The 19,813-nt window shown below is 54.3% G+C and overlaps 1 protein-coding gene across 1 annotated transcript in view; it reads right to left on the bottom strand.

Moving 5' to 3' along the window:
* ZBTB47 (zinc finger and BTB domain containing 47) overlaps positions 1-6,560 on the bottom strand; it is a 52,998-nt gene extending 46,438 nt beyond the window's left edge. The window contains exon 1 of the mRNA XM_073582184.1: positions 6,305-6,560. Coding sequence (XP_073438285.1) covers positions 6,305-6,307 — 3 coding nt within the window. The 5' untranslated portion in view covers positions 6,308-6,560. The remainder of the gene's footprint in view (positions 1-6,304) is intronic.
* Between the last annotated feature and the right edge of the window lie 13,253 nt (positions 6,561-19,813).

Here is a 19,813-nt window from a genome sequence, read left to right as displayed (position 1 = left end):
GCAAAAGCGGCGACGAAAATCTGATGCAAAAGCGGCGACGAAAATCTGATGCAAAAGTAATGACGAAAATCTGCTCCAAAAGCACCGAGGAAAATCTGCTCCAAAAGCACCGAGGAAAATCTGATCCAAAAGCACCGAGGAAAATCTGATCCAAAAGCAGCGCCGAAAATCTGATCCAAAAGCAACGACGAAAATCTGATCCAAAAGCAGCGACGAAAATCTGATCCAAAAGCAGCGACGAAAATCTGACAAATATCGTTCCTTTTCAAGTACATAAAAAATAAAAAGTCGTTTTAATGAGGCCTTGGCTGGGCACCAACCTTGCATCTCATTCACATGAGAAAAGAAAAATGGGTCATTTTACATCTGTGTTTGGTCAGATTTTCACCCATCTTTTTTCCGTTTGGATCAGTTTTTCTCATAAGCAAAAAATAAAATATTCCAACAGGCGCTCAGACGGCTCACAGGGGACTCCTGAGCGTTATCCTTTTTTGACGGACCCATTCTGCTTGAAGAAAAAAAAAAAAAAAAAAATGGGACATGTTACGTTTTCATTCTGTGAAAACCAAGCGTGTGACTGGGGCTTAGTAGTGAAGTAGAGCTCCAAGAATCTGATAAAAAAGTGAAAAGTCCATGATATTGAGGCTAGTGCGGGGCTGCCCCTGTTTTCTTATTTTGGACTGTATGCAGGAGAGAAGATAACTCATAGATCAGTGGGGGTCCGACCTCAGGGGCCGGTACCGATCATCATAACGGGGAACTTTTATTCTTGTAAGAATAGAGCCAAGTGCACGGGCTCGACGGCTGCTCCATTCATCATCCATGGGGCTGCCGGAAAAGCCATGCACAATGCTTGGCAGCGCCATGGGGAATGAATGGAGCGCAGGCATACTACTGCTCCTTACTAGTGCACCCGATCACTTTCAGCCCCTCACAAATCTAAGAGTGATCACCTATCCTGGGCATTAGTAATAACCCCGCTCACTCTGATCTTGGCCATTTAACCTCCTTAGATGTCACAGTGAATGCTGCCTGCAGCACCTACGGGGTTATTATAATAAACTCCTGTTCAGTCCCATCGGTGCATCCATGAGACGATCATCTGGTGCTGATGGGTTGCAGCAATGACCAGAAAGAGAGCCCACAATAGTATGTCCTACAAATAATAAAGAAATAATCCTAAAATTCCTCTGCTCTTCCTGCATGCCAAAAAAAAAAAAAACAACAACAACAACAACATCCCTTAACGAGGAGATAAAAAAGTGGATGTGCACCTAAAATAAACCAATTAAAACGACAGCTCCTGCTGCAAATTAATAAGCCGCCCTATGGCTTAACGGACCAAAACAATAAAAAAAGTAAAAGGAATTAAACGCAGCAACAAAATGGGAAAAAAAAAAAAAAAAAAAAGAGAAAAACTTTAGAGCAAATAAATAAATAAAACTCACAATATAATATAACAGCGGATGTATCATGCAGAATCAAATAAAATACCCCAAAATCAAGAAACATTGGCAGAAGTAGCGTTGCCAGACCCAGACGCCATCCTCAGGGGGTTAATAAACAATGGACCCTCTATGGGGTGGATTTGGGGAGACTCCGTAAAAAGAAGGGACGGTGATCAGTTCACACTAGTATCATGGCTTCTGCACTTCATAGACAGCACGACCGGGTCAGAACAAATCCCTTCCTCCTATAACAGGGCGTCTTCAAAAATCTAAAGATTATGATGTAAACGTAATGGTATTTTACTCTCCACTCACACATAGAGCTGCATCAAGGCACCGCTCACTCACAAAGAGGAGGCCAACAGGATTTACTACAGCTCTGGATGTGACTGCATGGGACAACAACTGTAAGTGCTCAGCTCCTCTGCAGCGCCCCCGCAGGAGAAACCAAGCATTACACAAATCCCACTGAGCCCAACATCCGACCGTACCACACCCTCCCTCACCGCCATGTACAGGAGACCCCCTCTTTACACCTGCAGGACGCCGCTAGGCTATTTTATATACTGGTTTTCTAGACCAGGCAACACTTTCAATTAAAAAAACACAAATGACAGCCATGCCCCCAATGCACCTCCAGCCTGATTTGCATACGGCTTTAATGCTAGATCCCTCACATCGGATCTCTACAGGAAAGACGTCATACCTCTACTGCCAAGCGGAAAAACAAGGAGAGAAAAAGCTGCAAAAAAACCAAAAACTTTTATATTTATTTACCTTGAAGTCTACAGTGAAATAAAAAAAAACCTGATTTATCTACACCTTCCAATACAAAAAAAAAAAAAAAAAAAAGAGTTGTTGCCCATAGCAACCAATCACAGCGCAGCTTTTATCATCCCAGGGCAGTTTTACAGATGAAAGCCGTGCTCTGATTGGTTACTAAAGGCAACAAAGACATTTTTGACTTGGGGACTATAAATAATCGAGGCCTTACTGCGGGATTCCTGTTCCCTCTCCACCAGTTTTCTGGTGTCAAAAATACGTGTCAAATTTTGGGTCCATTTACCGCACTGGAACTTTTCTTTATATAAATAATGGTGTGCCATGAGAGGGGCCCGGGCCCCAGCCCGCAGCCCCTGAGAAGGCGATCCCCGCATAAGTCGTGGTCACCGGGCCTCAGGTAGTGTTGCCCATAGCAACCAATCAGCTTGCTGCTTTCAGTTTGGCGGGCTTTAGCGGAGGGTCTTCTCAGAGCAGTTGCTAGGGGTAACAGCTCCATTTCCTGCCGGCTTCTGTATTAATGAACGAGGGCGACCTAAAATATGAGGGAGGGCTGAATGCTGCCATATTGGTGAACAGTTGCCAAAAACTAGACACAAGAAACGTTACTAGAACAGCCGCTTCCCGGCCGGCAAAATGACATTTTTAAGTGAAGCCCCCCGACCCCCACGAACATCCACTGTCTCATCCTTTATCCGTAGAACCGTTACAAGCAGGACAACAAGCCCCCCACAGCGGCGGCCCACCAACAGGAGACTTGTGTCCCCCACATCGTGCACGGCTCTGTCGCTCCAACACGTCCAGCGTGTAACACAGCGAAACCCCCACCGTCACCCGGAGACCCCCAATACCGTGCTCATGACCCCTGCAAACTGCCACGTGGACCCCCACACTGAGCACGTTCATCCGCTGCTCCCCCGCATTGTTCTAGACTCCACATAATCCCCTTGTATTGTGGAGATTATTCTTGCTCCCCCATATCCTGCTCAATTACACTGAGCCCCCAGGATCCTGCATATTATCCAGCAGCCCCTCATATCCCACCGGCCGTGCGGCTTCACAGCGCTGCTCCCCTGATCCAAAGCCCCCAATGTTTAGTGCAATGCTGATATTCCCAGTAGTACCCTACACACTAGGAGACCCTCATCATCCTCCCTGCACTTGTCTTCTTCCTCATCATCACCCTGCACCTTTCATCCTCCTTATCACCTTGCACCCATCATCACCCTGCACCCATCATCATCCTCACCATCATCACCCTGCACCCATCATCATCCTCACCATCATCACCCTGCACCCATCATCAACCTGCACCCATCATCAACCTGCACCCATCATCAACCTGCACCCATCATCAACCTGCACCCATCATCAACCTGCACCCATCATCACCCTCACCATCATCACCCTGCACCCATCATCCTCACCATCATCATCCTGCACCCATCATCAACCTGCACCCATCATCAACCTGCACCCATCATCAACCTGCACCCATCATCACCCTCACCATCATCACCCTCACCATCATCACCCTGCACCCATCATCCTCACCATCATCCTGCACCCATCATCACCCTCCCCATCATCACCCTGCACCCATCATCACCCTCACCATCATCACCCTCACCATCATCACCCTCACCATCATCACCCTCACCATCATCACCCTCACCATCATCACCCTCACCATCATCACCCTCACCATCATCACCCTCACCATCATCACCCTGCACCCATCATCATCCTCACCATCATCACCCTGCACCCATCATCAACCTGCACCCATCATCAACCTGCACCCATCATCACCCTCACCATCATCACCCTGCACCCATCATCCTCACCATCATCATCCTGCACCCATCATCACCCTGCACCCATCATCACCCTCACCATCATCACCCTCACCATCATCACCCTCACCATCATCACCCTCACCATCATCACCCTCACCATCATCACCCTCACCATCATCACCCTCACCATCATCACCCTCACCATCATCACCCTCACCCTGCACCCTTCATCCTCCTTATCACCTGCACCCTTCATCATCATCCTCACCATCATCACCCTGCACCCTTCATCATCCTCACCATCATCACCCTGCACCCATCATCACCCTCACCATCATCACCCTGCACCCATCATCATCCTCACCATCATTACCCTGCACCCATCATCATCCTCACCATCATTAACCTGCACCCATCATCATCCTCACCATCATCACCCTCACCCTTCATCATCCTCACCATCATCACCCTCACCCTTCATCATCCTCACCATCATCACCCTGCACCCATCATCATCCTCACCATCATCACCCTGCACCCATCATCATCCTCACCATCATCACCCTGCACCCATCATCATCCTCACCATCATCACCCTGCACCCATCATCATCCTCACCATCATCACCCTGCACCCATCATCATCCTCACCATCATCACCCTGCACCCATTATCATCCTCACCATCATCACCCTGCACCCATCATCATCCTCACCATCATCACCCTGCACCCATCATCATCCTCACCATCATCACCCTGCACCCATCATCATCCTCACCCTGCACCCATCATCATCCTCACCATCATCACCCTGCACCCATCATCATCCTCACCATCATCACCCTGCACCCATCATCATCCTCACCATCATCACCCTGCACCCATCATCATCCTCACCATCATCACCCTGCACCCATCATCATCCTCACCATCATCACCCTGCACCCATCATCATCCTCACCATCATCACCCTGCACCCATCATCATCCTCACCATCATCACCCTGCACCCATCATCATCCTCACCATCATCACCCTGCACCCATCATCATCCTCACCATCATCACCCTGCACCCATCAGCATCCTCACCATCATCACCCTTCATCATCCTCACTATCACCCTGCACCCTTCATCCTCCTTATCACCTGCACCCTTCATTATCATCCTCACCATCATCACCCTGCACCCATCATCACCCTCACCATCATCACCCTGCACCCTTCATCACCCTCACCATCATCACCCTGCACCCATCATCACCCTCACCATCATCACCCTGCACCCTTCATCCTCCTTATCACCTGCACCCTTCATTATCATCCTCACCATCATCACCCTGCACCCATCATCATCCTCACCATCATCACCCTGCACCCATCATCATCCTCACCATCATCACCCTGCACCCATCATCATCCTCACCATCATCACCCTGCACCCATCAGCATCCTCACCATCATCACCCTTCATCATCCTCACTATCACCCTGCACCCTTCATCCTCCTTATCACCTGCACCCTTCATTATCATCCTCACCATCATCACCCTGCACCCATCATCACCCTCACCATCATCACCCTGCACCCTTCATCACCCTGCACCCTTCATCACCCTCACCATCATCACCCTGCACCCATCATCATCCTCACTATCATCACCCTGCACCCTTCATCCTCCTTATCACCTGCACCCTTCATTATCATCCTCACCATCATCACCCTGCACCCTTCATTATCATCCTCACCATCATCATCCTCACCATCCTCACCATCATCATCCTCACCATCATCCTCACCATCATCACCCTGCACCCTTCATCATTCTCCCCATCGCCCTTCATCCTCCTTATCACCTGCACCCTTCATTATCATCCTCACCATCATCACCCTGCACCCTTCATCACCCTCACCACCTGCACCCTTCATTATCATCCTCACCATCATCATTCTCACCATCATCATCCTCACCATCATCACCCTTCATCATCCTCACCCTTCATCATCCTCACCATCATCACCCTTCATCATCCTCACCCTGCACCCTTCATCATTCTCCCCATCGCCCTTCATCCTCCTTATCACCTGCACCCTTCATTATCATTATCATCATCATCACCCTGCACCCTTCATCATAGTCATCCTCACCCTGCACCCCTCTCCTCCTCCTCCCGGTTGTGCGGTGCTCAGGGTCAGTCCTGCCGCCGCTGCCGCCGACACAGGAGGAGGTGCTCTCTCCGGCGCAGGCCGCACACAGGGCAGGCTGCAGGGCTCACCTACCATTTTGCAGTGTAGTAGCGCACGGAGTTTGGGAATGTCGCCGCTGCTCGGGGGGCTCCGTCTGCCGCCCCCCTGCTCTGCTGCTCCGGCCTCTTATTGTCCTACATGCTCTGCTTCTGCTGCTTCTGCTGCTGCTGCTGCTGCTGCCGCCGCTTCGCATCCTCCGCCTGCGCCATGTTACATTCCGGCTCTGCTGTGGAGGTGGGGGCTGCTCGGAGTTCACACGCCATTGGCCAATGTGCATCACGTGACAAGGAGCACTGGCCAGCCCCCTCCCCTGTGCATTAAAGAGACAATGTAAGGGGGAGGGGCGAAGAGCGGAGACTGAGGAGTGACAGGAGGAGAGAAGGAGGGGAGGACTGAGGAGACTGACAGGAGGCGAGGAGGACTAAGGACTGAGGAGACTGACAGGAGGCGAGGAGGACTCAGGACTGAGGAGACTGACAGGAGGCGAGGAGGACTGAGGAGACTGACAGGAGGAGGGGAGGACTGAGGAGACTGACAGGAGGCGAGGAGGACTGAGGAGACTGACAGGAGGCGAGGAGGACTGAGGAGACTGACAGGAGGCGAGGAGGACTGAGGAGACTGACAGGAGGAGGGGAGGACTGAGGAGACTGACAGGAGGCGAGGAGGACTGAGGAGACTGACAGGAGGAGGGGAGGACTGAGGAGACTGACAGGAGGAGGGGAGGACTGAGGAGACTGACAGGAGGAGGGGAGGACTGAGGAGACTGACAGGAGGAGGGGAGGACTGAGGAGACTGACAGGAGAGTGACAGGAGGAGAGGAGACTGACAGGAGGAGGGGAGGACAGAAGAGACTGACAGGAGGAGGGGAGGACTGAGGAGACTGACAGGAGGAGGGGAGGACTGAGGAGACTGACAGGAGGAGGGGAGGACAGAAGAGACTGACCGGAGGAGGGGAGGACAGAAGAGACTGACAGGAGAGTGACAGGAGGAGAGGAGACTGACAGGAGGAGGGGAGGACTGAGGAGACTGACAGGAGGCGAGGAGGACTGAGGAGCCTGACAGGAGGAGAGGAGGACTGAGGAGACTGACAGGAGGAGGGGAGGACAGAGGAGACTGACAGGAGGAGGGGAGGACAGAGGAGACTGACAGGAGGCGAGGAGGACTGAGGAGAATGACAAGAGGAGAGGAGGACTGAGGAGACTGACAGGAGGAGGGGAGGACTGAGGAGACTGACAGGAGGCGAGGAGGACTGAGGAGACTGACAGGAGGCGAGGAGGACTGAGGAGACTGACAGGAGGCGAGGAGGACTGAGGAGACTGACAGGAGGAGGGGAGGACTGAGGAGACTGACAGGAGGCGAGGAGGACTGAGGAGACTGACAGGAGGAGGGGAGGACTGAGGAGACTGACAGGAGGAGGGGAGGACTGAGGAGACTGACAGGAGGAGGGGAGGACTGAGGAGACTGACAGGAGGAGGGGAGGACTGAGGAGACTGACAGGAGAGTGACAGGAGGAGAGGAGACTGACAGGAGGAGGGGAGGACTGAGGAGACTGACAGGAGGAGGGGAGGACAGAAGAGACTGACAGGAGAGTGACAGGAGGAGAGGAGACTGACAGGAGGAGGGGAGGACAGAAGAGACTGACAGGAGGAGGGGAGGACAGAAGAGACTGACCGGAGGAGGGGAGGACAGAAGAGACTGACAGGAGAGTGACAGGAGGAGAGGAGACTGACAGGAGGAGGGGAGGACTGAGGAGACTGACAGGAGGCGAGGAGGACTGAGGAGCCTGACAGGAGGAGAGGAGGACTGAGGAGACTGACAGGAGGAGGGGAGGACAGAGGAGACTGACAGGAGGCGAGGAGGACTGAGGAGAATGACAAGAGGAGAGGAGGACTGAGGAGACTGACAGGAGGAGGGGAGGACTGAGGAGACTGACAGGAGGCGAGGAGGACTGAGGAGACTGACAGGAGGCGAGGAGGACTGAGGAGACTGACAGGAGGCGAGGAGGACTGAGGAGACTGACAGGAGGAGGGGAGGACTGAGGAGACTGACAGGAGGCGAGGAGGACTGAGGAGACTGACAGGAGGCGAGGAGGACTGAGGAGACTGACAGGAGGAGAGGAGGACTGAGGAGACTGACAGGAGGAGGGGAGGACTGAGGAGACTGACAGGAGACGAGGAGGACTGAGGAGACTGACAGGAGGAGAGGAGGACTGAGGAGACTGACAGGAGGCGAGGAGGACTGAGGAGACTGACAGGAGGCGAGGAGGACTGAGGAGACTGACAGGAGGAGGGGAGGACTGAGGAGACTGACAGGAGGCAAGGAGGACTGAGGAGACTGACAGGAGGTGAGGAGGACTGAGGAGACTGACAGGAGGAGGGGAGGACTGAGGAGACTGACAGGAGGCGAGGAGGACTGAGGAGACTGACAGGAGGCGAGGAGGACTGAGGAGACTGACAGGAGGAGGGGAGGACTGAGGAGACTGACAGGAGGAGGGGAGGACTGAGGAGACTGACAGGAGGAGGGGAGGACAGAAGAGACTGACAGGAGAGTGACAGGAGGAGAGGAGACTGACAGGAGGAGGGGAGGACAGAAGAGACTGACAGGAGGAGGGGAGGACAGAAGAGACTGACAGGAGGAGGGGAGGACAGAAGAGACTGACAGGAGAGTGACAGGAGGAGAGGAGACTGACAGGAGGAGGGGAGGACTGAGGAGACTGACAGGAGGCGAGGAGGACTGAGGAGCCTGACAGGAGGAGAGGAGGACTGAGGAGACTGACAGGAGGAGGGGAGGACAGAGGAGACTGACAGGAGGCGAGGAAGACTGAGGAGACTGACAGGAGGAGAGGAGGACTGAGGAGACTGACAGGAGGAGGGGAGGTCTGAGGAGACTGACAGGAGGCGAGGAGGACTGAGGAGACTGACAGGAGGCGAGGAGGACTGAGGAGACTGACAGGAGGCGAGGAGGACTGAGGAGACTGACAGGAGGAGGGGAGGACTGAGGAGACTGACAGGAGGCGAGGAGGACTGAGGAGACTGACAGGAGGCGAGGAGGACTGAGGAGACTGACAGGAGGAGAGGAGGACTGAGGAGACTGACAGGAGGAGGGGAGGACTGAGGAGACTGACAGGAGACGAGGAGGACTGAGGAGACTGACAGGAGGAGAGGAGGACTGAGGAGACTGACAGGAGGCGAGGAGGACTGAGGAGACTGACAGGAGGCGAGGAGGACTGAGGAGACTGACAGGAGGAGGGGAGGACTGAGGAGACTGACAGGAGGCGAGGAGGACTGAGGAGACTGACAGGAGGCGAGGAGGACTGAGGAGACTGACAGGAGGAGGGGAGGACTGAGGAGACTGACAGGAGGCGAGGAGGACTGAGGAGACTGACAGGAGGCGAGGAGGACTGAGGAGACTGACAGGAGGAGGGGAGGACTGAGGAGACTGACAGGAGGAGGGGAGGACTGAGGAGACTGACAGGAGGAGGGGAGGACTGAGGAGACTGACAGGAGAGTGACAGGAGGAGAGGAGACTGACAGGAGGAGGGGAGGACTGAGGAGACTGACAGGAGGAGGGGAGGACAGAAGAGACTGACAGGAGAGTGACAGGAGGAGAGGAGACTGACAGGAGGAGGGGAGGACTGAGGAGACTGACAGGAGGAGGGGAGGACAGAAGAGACTGACAGGAGGAGGGGAGGACAGAAGAGACTGACAGGAGGAGGGGAGGACAGAAGAGACTGACAGGAGAGTGACAGGAGGAGAGGAGACTGACAGGAGGAGGGGAGGACTGAGGAGACTGACAGGAGGCGAGGAGGACTGAGGAGCCTGACAGGAGGAGAGGAGGACTGAGGAGACTGACAGGAGGAGGGGAGGACAGAGGAGACTGACAGGAGGCGAGGAGGACTGAGGAGACTGACAGGAGGAGAGGAGGACTGAGGAGACTGACAGGAGGAGAGGAGGACTGAGGAGACTGACAGGAGGCGAGGAGGACTGAGGAGACTGACAGGAGGAGGGGAGGACTGAGGAGACTGACAGGAGGCGAGGAGGACTGAGGAGACTGACAGGAGGCGAGGAGGACTGAGGAGACTGACAGGAGGAGAGGAGGACTGAGGAGACTGACAGGAGGAGAGGAGGACAGAAGAGACTGACAGGAGAGTGACAGGAGGAGAGGAGACTGACAGGAGGAGGGGAGGACTGAGGAGCCTGACAGGAGGTGAGGAGGACTGAGGAGACTGACAGGAGGAGGGGAGGACTGAGGAGACTGACAGGAGGAGAGGAGGACTGAGGAGACTGACAGGAGGAGGGGAGGACTGAGGAGACTGACAGGAGGAGAGGAGGACTGAGGAGACTGACAGGAGGAGAGGAGGACAGAAGAGACTGACAGGAGAGTGACAGGAGGAGAGGAGACTGACAGGAGGAGGGGAGGACTGAGGAGACTGACAGGAGGAGGGGAGGACAGAAGAGACTGACAGGAGAGTGACAGGAGGAGAGGAGACTGACAGGAGGAGGGGAGGACTGAGGAGCCTGACAGGAGGCGAGGAGGACTGAGGAGACTGACAGGAGGCGAGGAGGACTGAGGAGACTGACAGGAGGAGGGGAGGACTGAGAAGACTGACAGGAAGAGAGGAGGCGAGGACTGAGGAGACTGACAGGAGGAGGGGAGGACTGAGGAGACTGACAGGAGGAGGGGAGGACTGAGGAGACTGACAGGAGGAGCGGAGGACTGAGAAGACTGACAGGAAGAGAGGAGGCGAGGACTGAGGAGACTGACAGGAGGAGGGGAGGACTGAGAAGACTGACAGGAAGAGAGGAGGCGAGGACTGAGGAGACTGACAGGAGGAGGGGAGGACTGAGGAGACTGACAGGAGGAGGGGAGGACTGAGGAGACTGACAGGAGGAGCGGAGGACTGAGAAGACTGACAGGAAGAGAGGAGGCGAGGACTGAGGAGACTGACAGGAGGAGGGGAGGACTGAGAAGACTGACAGGAAGAGAGGAGGCGAGGACTGAGGAGACTGACAGGAGGAGAGGAGGACTGAGGAGACTGACAGGAGGAGGGGAGGACTGAGAAGACTGACAGGAAGAGAGGAGGCGAGGACTGAGGAGACTGACAGGAGGAGGGGAGGACTGAGGAGACTGACAGGAGGAGGGGAGGACTGAGGAGACTGACAGGAGGAAGGGAGGACAGAGGAGACTGACAGGAGGAGGGGAGGACTGAGGAGACTGACAGGAGGAGCGGAGGACTGAGAAGACTGACAGGAAGAGAGGAGGTGAGGACTGAGGAGACTGACAGGAGGAGGGGAGGACTGAGGAGACTGACAGGAGGAGGGGAGGACTGAGAAGACTGACAGGAAGAGAGGAGGCGAGGACTGAGGAGACTGACAGGAGGAGGGGAGGACTGAGAAGACTGACAGGAAGAGAGGAGGCGAGGACTGAGGAGACTGACAGGAGGAGGGGAGGACTGAGGAGACTGACAGGAGGAGGGGAGGACTGAGAAGACTGACAGGAAGAGAGGAGGCGAGGACTGAGGAGACTGACAGGAGGAGAGGAGGACGGAGGATACTGACAGGAGGAGAGGAGGGAAGGACGGAGGAGACTGACAGGAGGAGAGAAGGAGGGGAGGACTGAGGCGACTGATAGGAGGAGGAGAGGACTGAGGAGACTGACAGGAGGAGGAGAGCACTGAGGAGACTGACAGGAGGAGGAGAGGACTGAGGAGACTGACAGGAGGAGAGGAGGACTGAGGAGACTGACAGGAGGAGCGGAGGACTGAGGAGACTGACAGGAGGAGAGGAGGACGGAGGAGACTGACAGGAGGAGAGGAGGGAAGGACGGAGGAGACTGACAGGAGGAGAGAAGGAGGGGAGGACTGAGGCGACTGATAGGAGGAGGAGAGGACTGAGGAGACTGACAGGAGGAGGAGAGGACTGAGGAGACTGACAGGAGGAGAGGAGGACGGAGGAGACTGACAGGAGGAGAGGAGGGAAGGACGGAGGAGACTGACAGGAGGAGAGAAGGAGGGGAGGACTGAGGCTACTGATAGGAGGAGGAGAGGACTAAGGAGACTGACAGGAGGAGGGGAGGACTGAGGAGACTGACAGGAGGAGAGGAGGACTGAGGAGACTGACAGGAGGAGCGGAGGACTGAGGAGACTGACAGGAGGAGAGGAGGACGGAGGAGACTGACAGGAGGAGAGGAGGGAAGGACGGAGGAGACTGACAGAAGGAGGGGAGGACTGAGGCGACTGATAGGAGGAGGAGAGGACTGAGGAGACTGACAGGAGGAGGAGAGGACTGAGGAGACTGACAGGAGGAGGAGAGGACTGAGGAGACTGACAGGAGGAGAGGAGGACGGAGGAGACTGACAGGAGGAGAGGAGGGAAAGACGGAGGAGACTGACAGGAGGAGAGAAGGAGGGGAGGACTGAGGCTACTGATAGGAGGAGGAGAGGACTAAGGAGACTGACAGGAGGAGGGGAGGACTGAGGAGACTGACAGGAGGAGAGGAGGACTGAGGAGACTGACAGGAGGAGCGGAGGACTGAGGAGACTGACAGGAGAGTGACAGGTGGAGAGAAGGGAGGACTGGAGACTGACACAAGGAGAGAAGGGGAAGACTGAGGAGACTGACAGGAGGACAGAAAGAAGAAAGAACTGACCGCCTCCACCTGTCACTCTCCTCCTATCACTATAGGTGGAGGCGGTCAGTTCTGTTTCCTGCTCACTTCTGCAAGACAAAGAAGCATCTTATGGATCCTGGCCCGTTCAGTCTTGCGCCATGTTTACACGAGCGTATTTTTGGTCCATGTGCTGTCTGGACAGAATATGGAGACAACACGGACAGCACACAGACAGTACGCGCAGACAGCACGCAGGCAGCACACAAAGACAGCACACACAGTACACGCAGACAGTACGCACAGACAGTACGTAGGCAGCACACACAGACAGCACACACAGTACGCAGACAGCACACACAGACAGCACGCAGGCAGCACACACAGACAGTACGCAGACAGCACACACAGACAGTACGCAGACAGCACACACAGTACGCAGACAGTACACACAGACAGCACACACAGACAGTACGCAGACAATACGCAGGCAGCACACACAGACAGTACGCAGACAGCACACACAGACAGTACGCAGACAATACGCAGGCAGCACACACAGTACGCAGACAGCACACACAGACAGCACACACAGACAGCACACACAGACAGCACACACAGTACGCAGACAGTACACACAGACAGTACGCAGACAGCACACACAGACAGCACACACAGACAGCACACACAGACAGTACGCAGACAGTACGCAGACAATACGCAGGCAGCACACACAGACAGTACGCAGACAGTACACACAGACAGTACGCAGACAGCGCAGACAGTACACACAGACAACACACACAGACAGCACACACAGCACGCAGACAGTACACACAGCACACGCAGACAGCACACACACAGTACGCAGACAGCACACACATGCAGCACACACACACAGTACGCAGACAGCATGCACACACAGCACACAGACAGTACGCAGACATCACACACACAGTACGCAGACAGCACACACAGACTGTACGCAGACAGCACACACAGTACGCAGACAGCACACGCAGACAGCATGCACAGACAGCACACACAGACAGTACGCAGACAGCACACACACAGTACACACAGTACACACAGACAGTACACAGACAGTACACACAGACAGTACACACAGACTACGCAGACAGCACACGCAGACAGCACACACAGACAGCATGCAAAGACAGCACACACACACAGACAGTACGCAGACAGCACACACAGACAGTACGCAGACAGCACACACACAGTATGCAGACAGTACACACACACAGTACGCAGACAGCACACACAGACAGTACGCAGGCAGCACACACAGACAGTACGCAGACAGTACACACAGACAGTATGCAGACAGTACACGCAGACAGCACACACAGCAAGCAGACAGTACACACAGACAGCACACACAGCACGCAGACAGTACACACAGACTACGCAGACAGCACACACACACAGTATGCAGACAGCACACGCAGACAGCATGCACAGACAGCACACAGACAGTACGCAGACAGCACACACAGACAGTACATACAGCACGCAGACAGCACACACAGACTACGCAGACAGCACACACACACACAGTACGCAGACAGCACACGCAGACAGCATGCACACACGGTACGCAGACAGTACACATAGACAGCACACAGACAGTACGCAGACAGTACACACAGACAGTACGCAGACAGTACACACAGACAGCACACACAGACAGTACGCAGACAGTACACACAGACAGTACGCAGACGGCACACACAGACAGCACAAACAGCACACAGACAGTACGCTGACAGCACACGCTGACAGTACACACAGACAGCACACACAGACTACGCAGACAGCACACACACATTACGCAGACAGCAAACACAGACAGTATGCACACAGCACACACACAGTACGCAGACAGCACACGCAGACAGCATGCACAGACAGCACACACAGACAGCACACACACAGTACGCAGACAGCACATGCTGACAGCACACACAGACAGTACGCAGACAGCACACACACGGTACGCAGACAGTACACACAGACAGTAAGCAGAGAGCACACACAGACAGTACTCAGACAGCACACACAGACAGTACGCAGACAGCACACACAGACAGTATGCAGACAACACACACACAGTACGCAGACAGCACACACAGACAGCATGCAGACAGTACACAGACAGCACACACAGACAGTACGCAGACAGCACACACAGACAGTATGCAGACAGCACGCAGACAGTACACACAGACAGCACGCACAGACTACGCAGACAGCACACACACAGTACGCAGACAGCACACACAGACAGTACGCAGACAGCACACACACAGAAAGTACGCAGACAGCACACACAGACAGTACGCAGACAGCACACACACAGTATGCAGACAGTACACACACACAGTACGCAGACAGCACACACAGACAGTACGCAGGCAGCATACGCAGAAAGTACACACAGACAGTACGCAGACTGCACACAGAAAGTACGCAGATAGTACACACAGACAGTACGCAGACAGCACACACAGCAAGCAGACCGTACACCCAGACAGCACACACAGCATGCAGACAGTACACACAGACTACGCAGACAGCACACACAGGCAGCACGCACACACACACAGTACGCAGACAGCATGCACAGACAGCACACAGACAGTACGCAGACAGCACACACAGACAGTACATACAGCACGCAGACAACACACACAGACAGCACACACAGACTACGCAGACAGCACACACACATTACTCAGACAGCACACACAGACAGTACGCAGACAGCACACACACAGTACGCAGACAGCACACGCAGACAGCATGCACACACGGTACGCAGACAGTGCACACAGACAGTACGCAGACAGTACACACAGACAGTACGCAGACAGTACACACAGACAGTACGCAGGCGGCACACACAGACAGCACAAACAGCATGCAGACAGCATGCACAGACAGCACACAGACAGTACGCAGACAGCACACACAGACAGTACACACAGCACGCAGACAGCACACACAGACAGTAGGCAGACAGCACACACACAGTACGCAGACAGCACACGCAGACAGCATGCAAACACGGTACGCAGACAGTACACACAGACAGCACACAGACAGTACGCAGACAGCACACACAGACAGTACGCAGACAGTACGCAGACGGCACACAGCACAAACAGCATGCAGACAGCATGCACAGACAGCACACAGACAGTACGCAGACAGCACACACAGACAGTACACACAGCACGCAGACAGTACACACAGACAGCACACACAGACTACGCAGACAGCACACACACATTACGCAGACAGCACACGCACAGTACGCAGACAGCACACACACACAGTACGCAGACAGCACACGCAGACAGCATGCACAGACAGCACACACACACAGTACGCAGACAGCACACACAGACAGCACACACACAGTACTCAGACAGCACATGCTGACAGCACACACAGACAGTACGCAGACAGCACACACACGGTACGCAGACAGTACACACAGACAGTACGCAGACAGCACACACAGACAGTACTCAGACAGCACACACAGACAGTACGCAGACAGCACACACAGACAGTACGCAGACAGCTCACACACAGTACGCAGACAGCACACGCAGACAGCATGCACAGACAGCACACACAGTACGCAGACAGCACACACAGTACGCAGACAGTACACACAGACAGCACACAGACAGTACGCAGACAGCACACAGACAGTACGCAGACAGCACACACACAGTACACAGACAGTACACACAGACAGCACACAGACAGTACGCAGATAGCACACACAGACAGTACACACAGACTACGCAGACAGCACACACAGACAGCATGCACAGACAGCACACAAAGACAGTACGCAGACAGCACACACAGACAGTACGCAGACAGCACACACACACAGAGTACGCAGACAGTACACACAGACAGTACACACAGACAGCACACACACACAGTACGCAGACAGTACACACAGACAGCACACACAGACAGCACGCAGGCAGCACACACAGCACGCAGATAGCACACACAGACAGTACGCAGACAGCACACACAGACAGTACGCAGGCAGCACACACAGACAGCACGCAGGCAGCATACACAGACAGTACACAGACAGCACTCACAGTACGCAGACAGCACACACAGACAGTACGCAGGCAGCACACACAGCACGCAGACAGTACACACAGACAGCACATGCAGAGAGCACACACACAGTACGCAGATAGCATGCACACACAGCACACAGACAGTACGCAGACATCACACACACAGTACGCAGACAGCACACACAGACTGTACGCAGACTGCACACACAGTACGCAGACAGCACGCACAGACAGTACACACAGTACGCAGACAGCACACACACAAGGTACGCAGACAGTACACACAGACAGTACGCAGATAGCACACACAGTACGCAGACAGTACACACAGACAGTAAACACAGACAGCACACAGACAGTACACACAGACTACGCAGACAGCACACACAGACAGCATGCACAGACAGCACACGCAGACAGCACACACAGTACGCAGACAGTACACACAGACAGTACACACAGACAGTACACAGACAGCACACACAGACAGTACACACAGACTACGCAGACAGCACACACAGACAGTACACACAGCACGCAGACAGTACACACAGACAGCACGCACAGACTACGCAGACAGCACACACACATTACGCAGACAGCACACATAGACAGTATGCAGACAGCACACACACAGAGTACGCAGACAGCACACGCAGACAGCAAGCACAGACAGCACACACGGTACGCACACAGTACACACAGACAGCACGCAGACAGTACGCAGACAGCACACACACAGTACGCAGACAGCACACACAGTACGCAGACAGCACACACACAGTACGCAGACAGTACACACAGACAGTATGCAGACAGCACACACACAAGGTACACAGACAGTACGCAGACAGCACACACACAAGGTACGCAGACAGTACACACAGACAGCACACAGACAGTACGCAGATAGCACACACGCAGTACGCAGACAGTACACACAGACAGTACACAGACAGTACACAGACAGCACACACAGACAGTACACACAGACTACGCAGACAGCACACACAGACAGTACGCAGACAGCACACACAGACAGTACGCAGACACCACACACACAGTACGCAGACAGTACACACAGACAGTACACACAGACAGCACACACACACACAGTACGCAGACAGCACACACAGACAGTACGCAGGCAGCACACACAGACAGCACACAGACAGTACGCAGACAGTACACACAGACAATGCGCAGACAGCACACAGACAGTACGCAGACAGTACACACAGTACGCAGACAGCACACACAGCAAGCAGACAGTACACACAGACAGCACGCAGACAGCACACACAGGCAGCACACACACACAGTACACAGACAGCACACGCAGACAGCATGCACAGACAGCACACAGACAGTACGCAGACACCACACACAGACAGTACACACAGCACAGACTACGCAGACAGCACACGCACATTACGCAGACAGCACACATAGACAGTACGCAGACAGCACACACACACAGTACGCAGACAGCACACGCAGACAGCAAGCACAGACAGCACACACGGTACGCAGACAGTACACACAGACAGCACACAGACAGTACGCAGACAGCACACACACAGTACACAGACAGTACACACAGACAGCACACAGACAGTACGCAGATAGCACACACAGACAGTACACACAGACTACGCAGACAGCACACACAGACAGCATGCACAGACAGCACACAAAGACAGTACGCAGACAGCACACACAGACAGTACGCAGACAGCACACACACACAGAGTACGCAGACAGTACACACAGACAGCACACACACACAGTACGCAGACAGCACACACACAAGGTACGCAGACAGTACACACAGACAGCACACAGACAGTACGCAGATAGCACACACGCAGTACGCAGACAGTACACACAGACAGCACAGACAGTACACAGACAGCACACACAGACAGTACACACAGACTATGCAGACAGCACACACAGACAGTACGCAGACAGCACACACAGACAGTACGCAGACACCACACACACAGTACGCAGACAGTACACACAGACAGTACACAGACAGTACACACAGACAGCACACACAGACAGTACGCAGACAGCACACACAGACAGTACGCAGGCAGCACACACAGACAGTACGCAGACAGTACACACAGACAATACGCAGACAGCACACAGACAGTACGCAGACAGTACACACAGACAGTACGCAGACAGCACACACAGCAAGCAGACAGTACACACAGACAGCACATACAGCACGCAGACAGTACACACAGACAGCACACACAGATAGTACACACAGACTACGCAGACAGCACACACAGGCAGCGCACACACACAGTACGCAGACAGCACACGCAGACAGCATGCACAGACAGCACACAGACAGTACGCAGACACCACACACAGACAGTACACACAGCACGCAGACAGTACACACAGACAGCACACACAGACAGCACGCACAGACTACGCAGACAGCACACACACATTACGCAGACAGCACACATAGACAGTACGCAGACAGCACACACACACAGTACGCAGACAGCACACGCAGACAGCAAGCACAGACAGCACACACGGTACGCAGACAGTACACACAGACAGTACACAGACAGTATGCAGACAGTACGCAGACAGCACACACAGACAGTACGCAGACACACAGTACACAGACAGTACACACAGACAGCACACAGACAGTAAGCAGATAGCACACACAGACAGTACACACAGACTACGCAGACAGCACACACAGACAGCATGCACAGACAGCACACAAAGACAGTACGCAGACAGCACAC

This window comes from Dendrobates tinctorius, unplaced genomic scaffold (genome assembly GCF_039654945.1).
Source record: "Dendrobates tinctorius isolate UK_male_01 unplaced genomic scaffold, ASM3965494v1 ptg000070l, whole genome shotgun sequence".
In the NCBI taxonomy this organism is placed as follows: Eukaryota; Metazoa; Chordata; class Amphibia; order Anura; family Dendrobatidae; genus Dendrobates; species Dendrobates tinctorius.
This window is presented reverse-complemented; position numbering and strand designations above follow the sequence as displayed.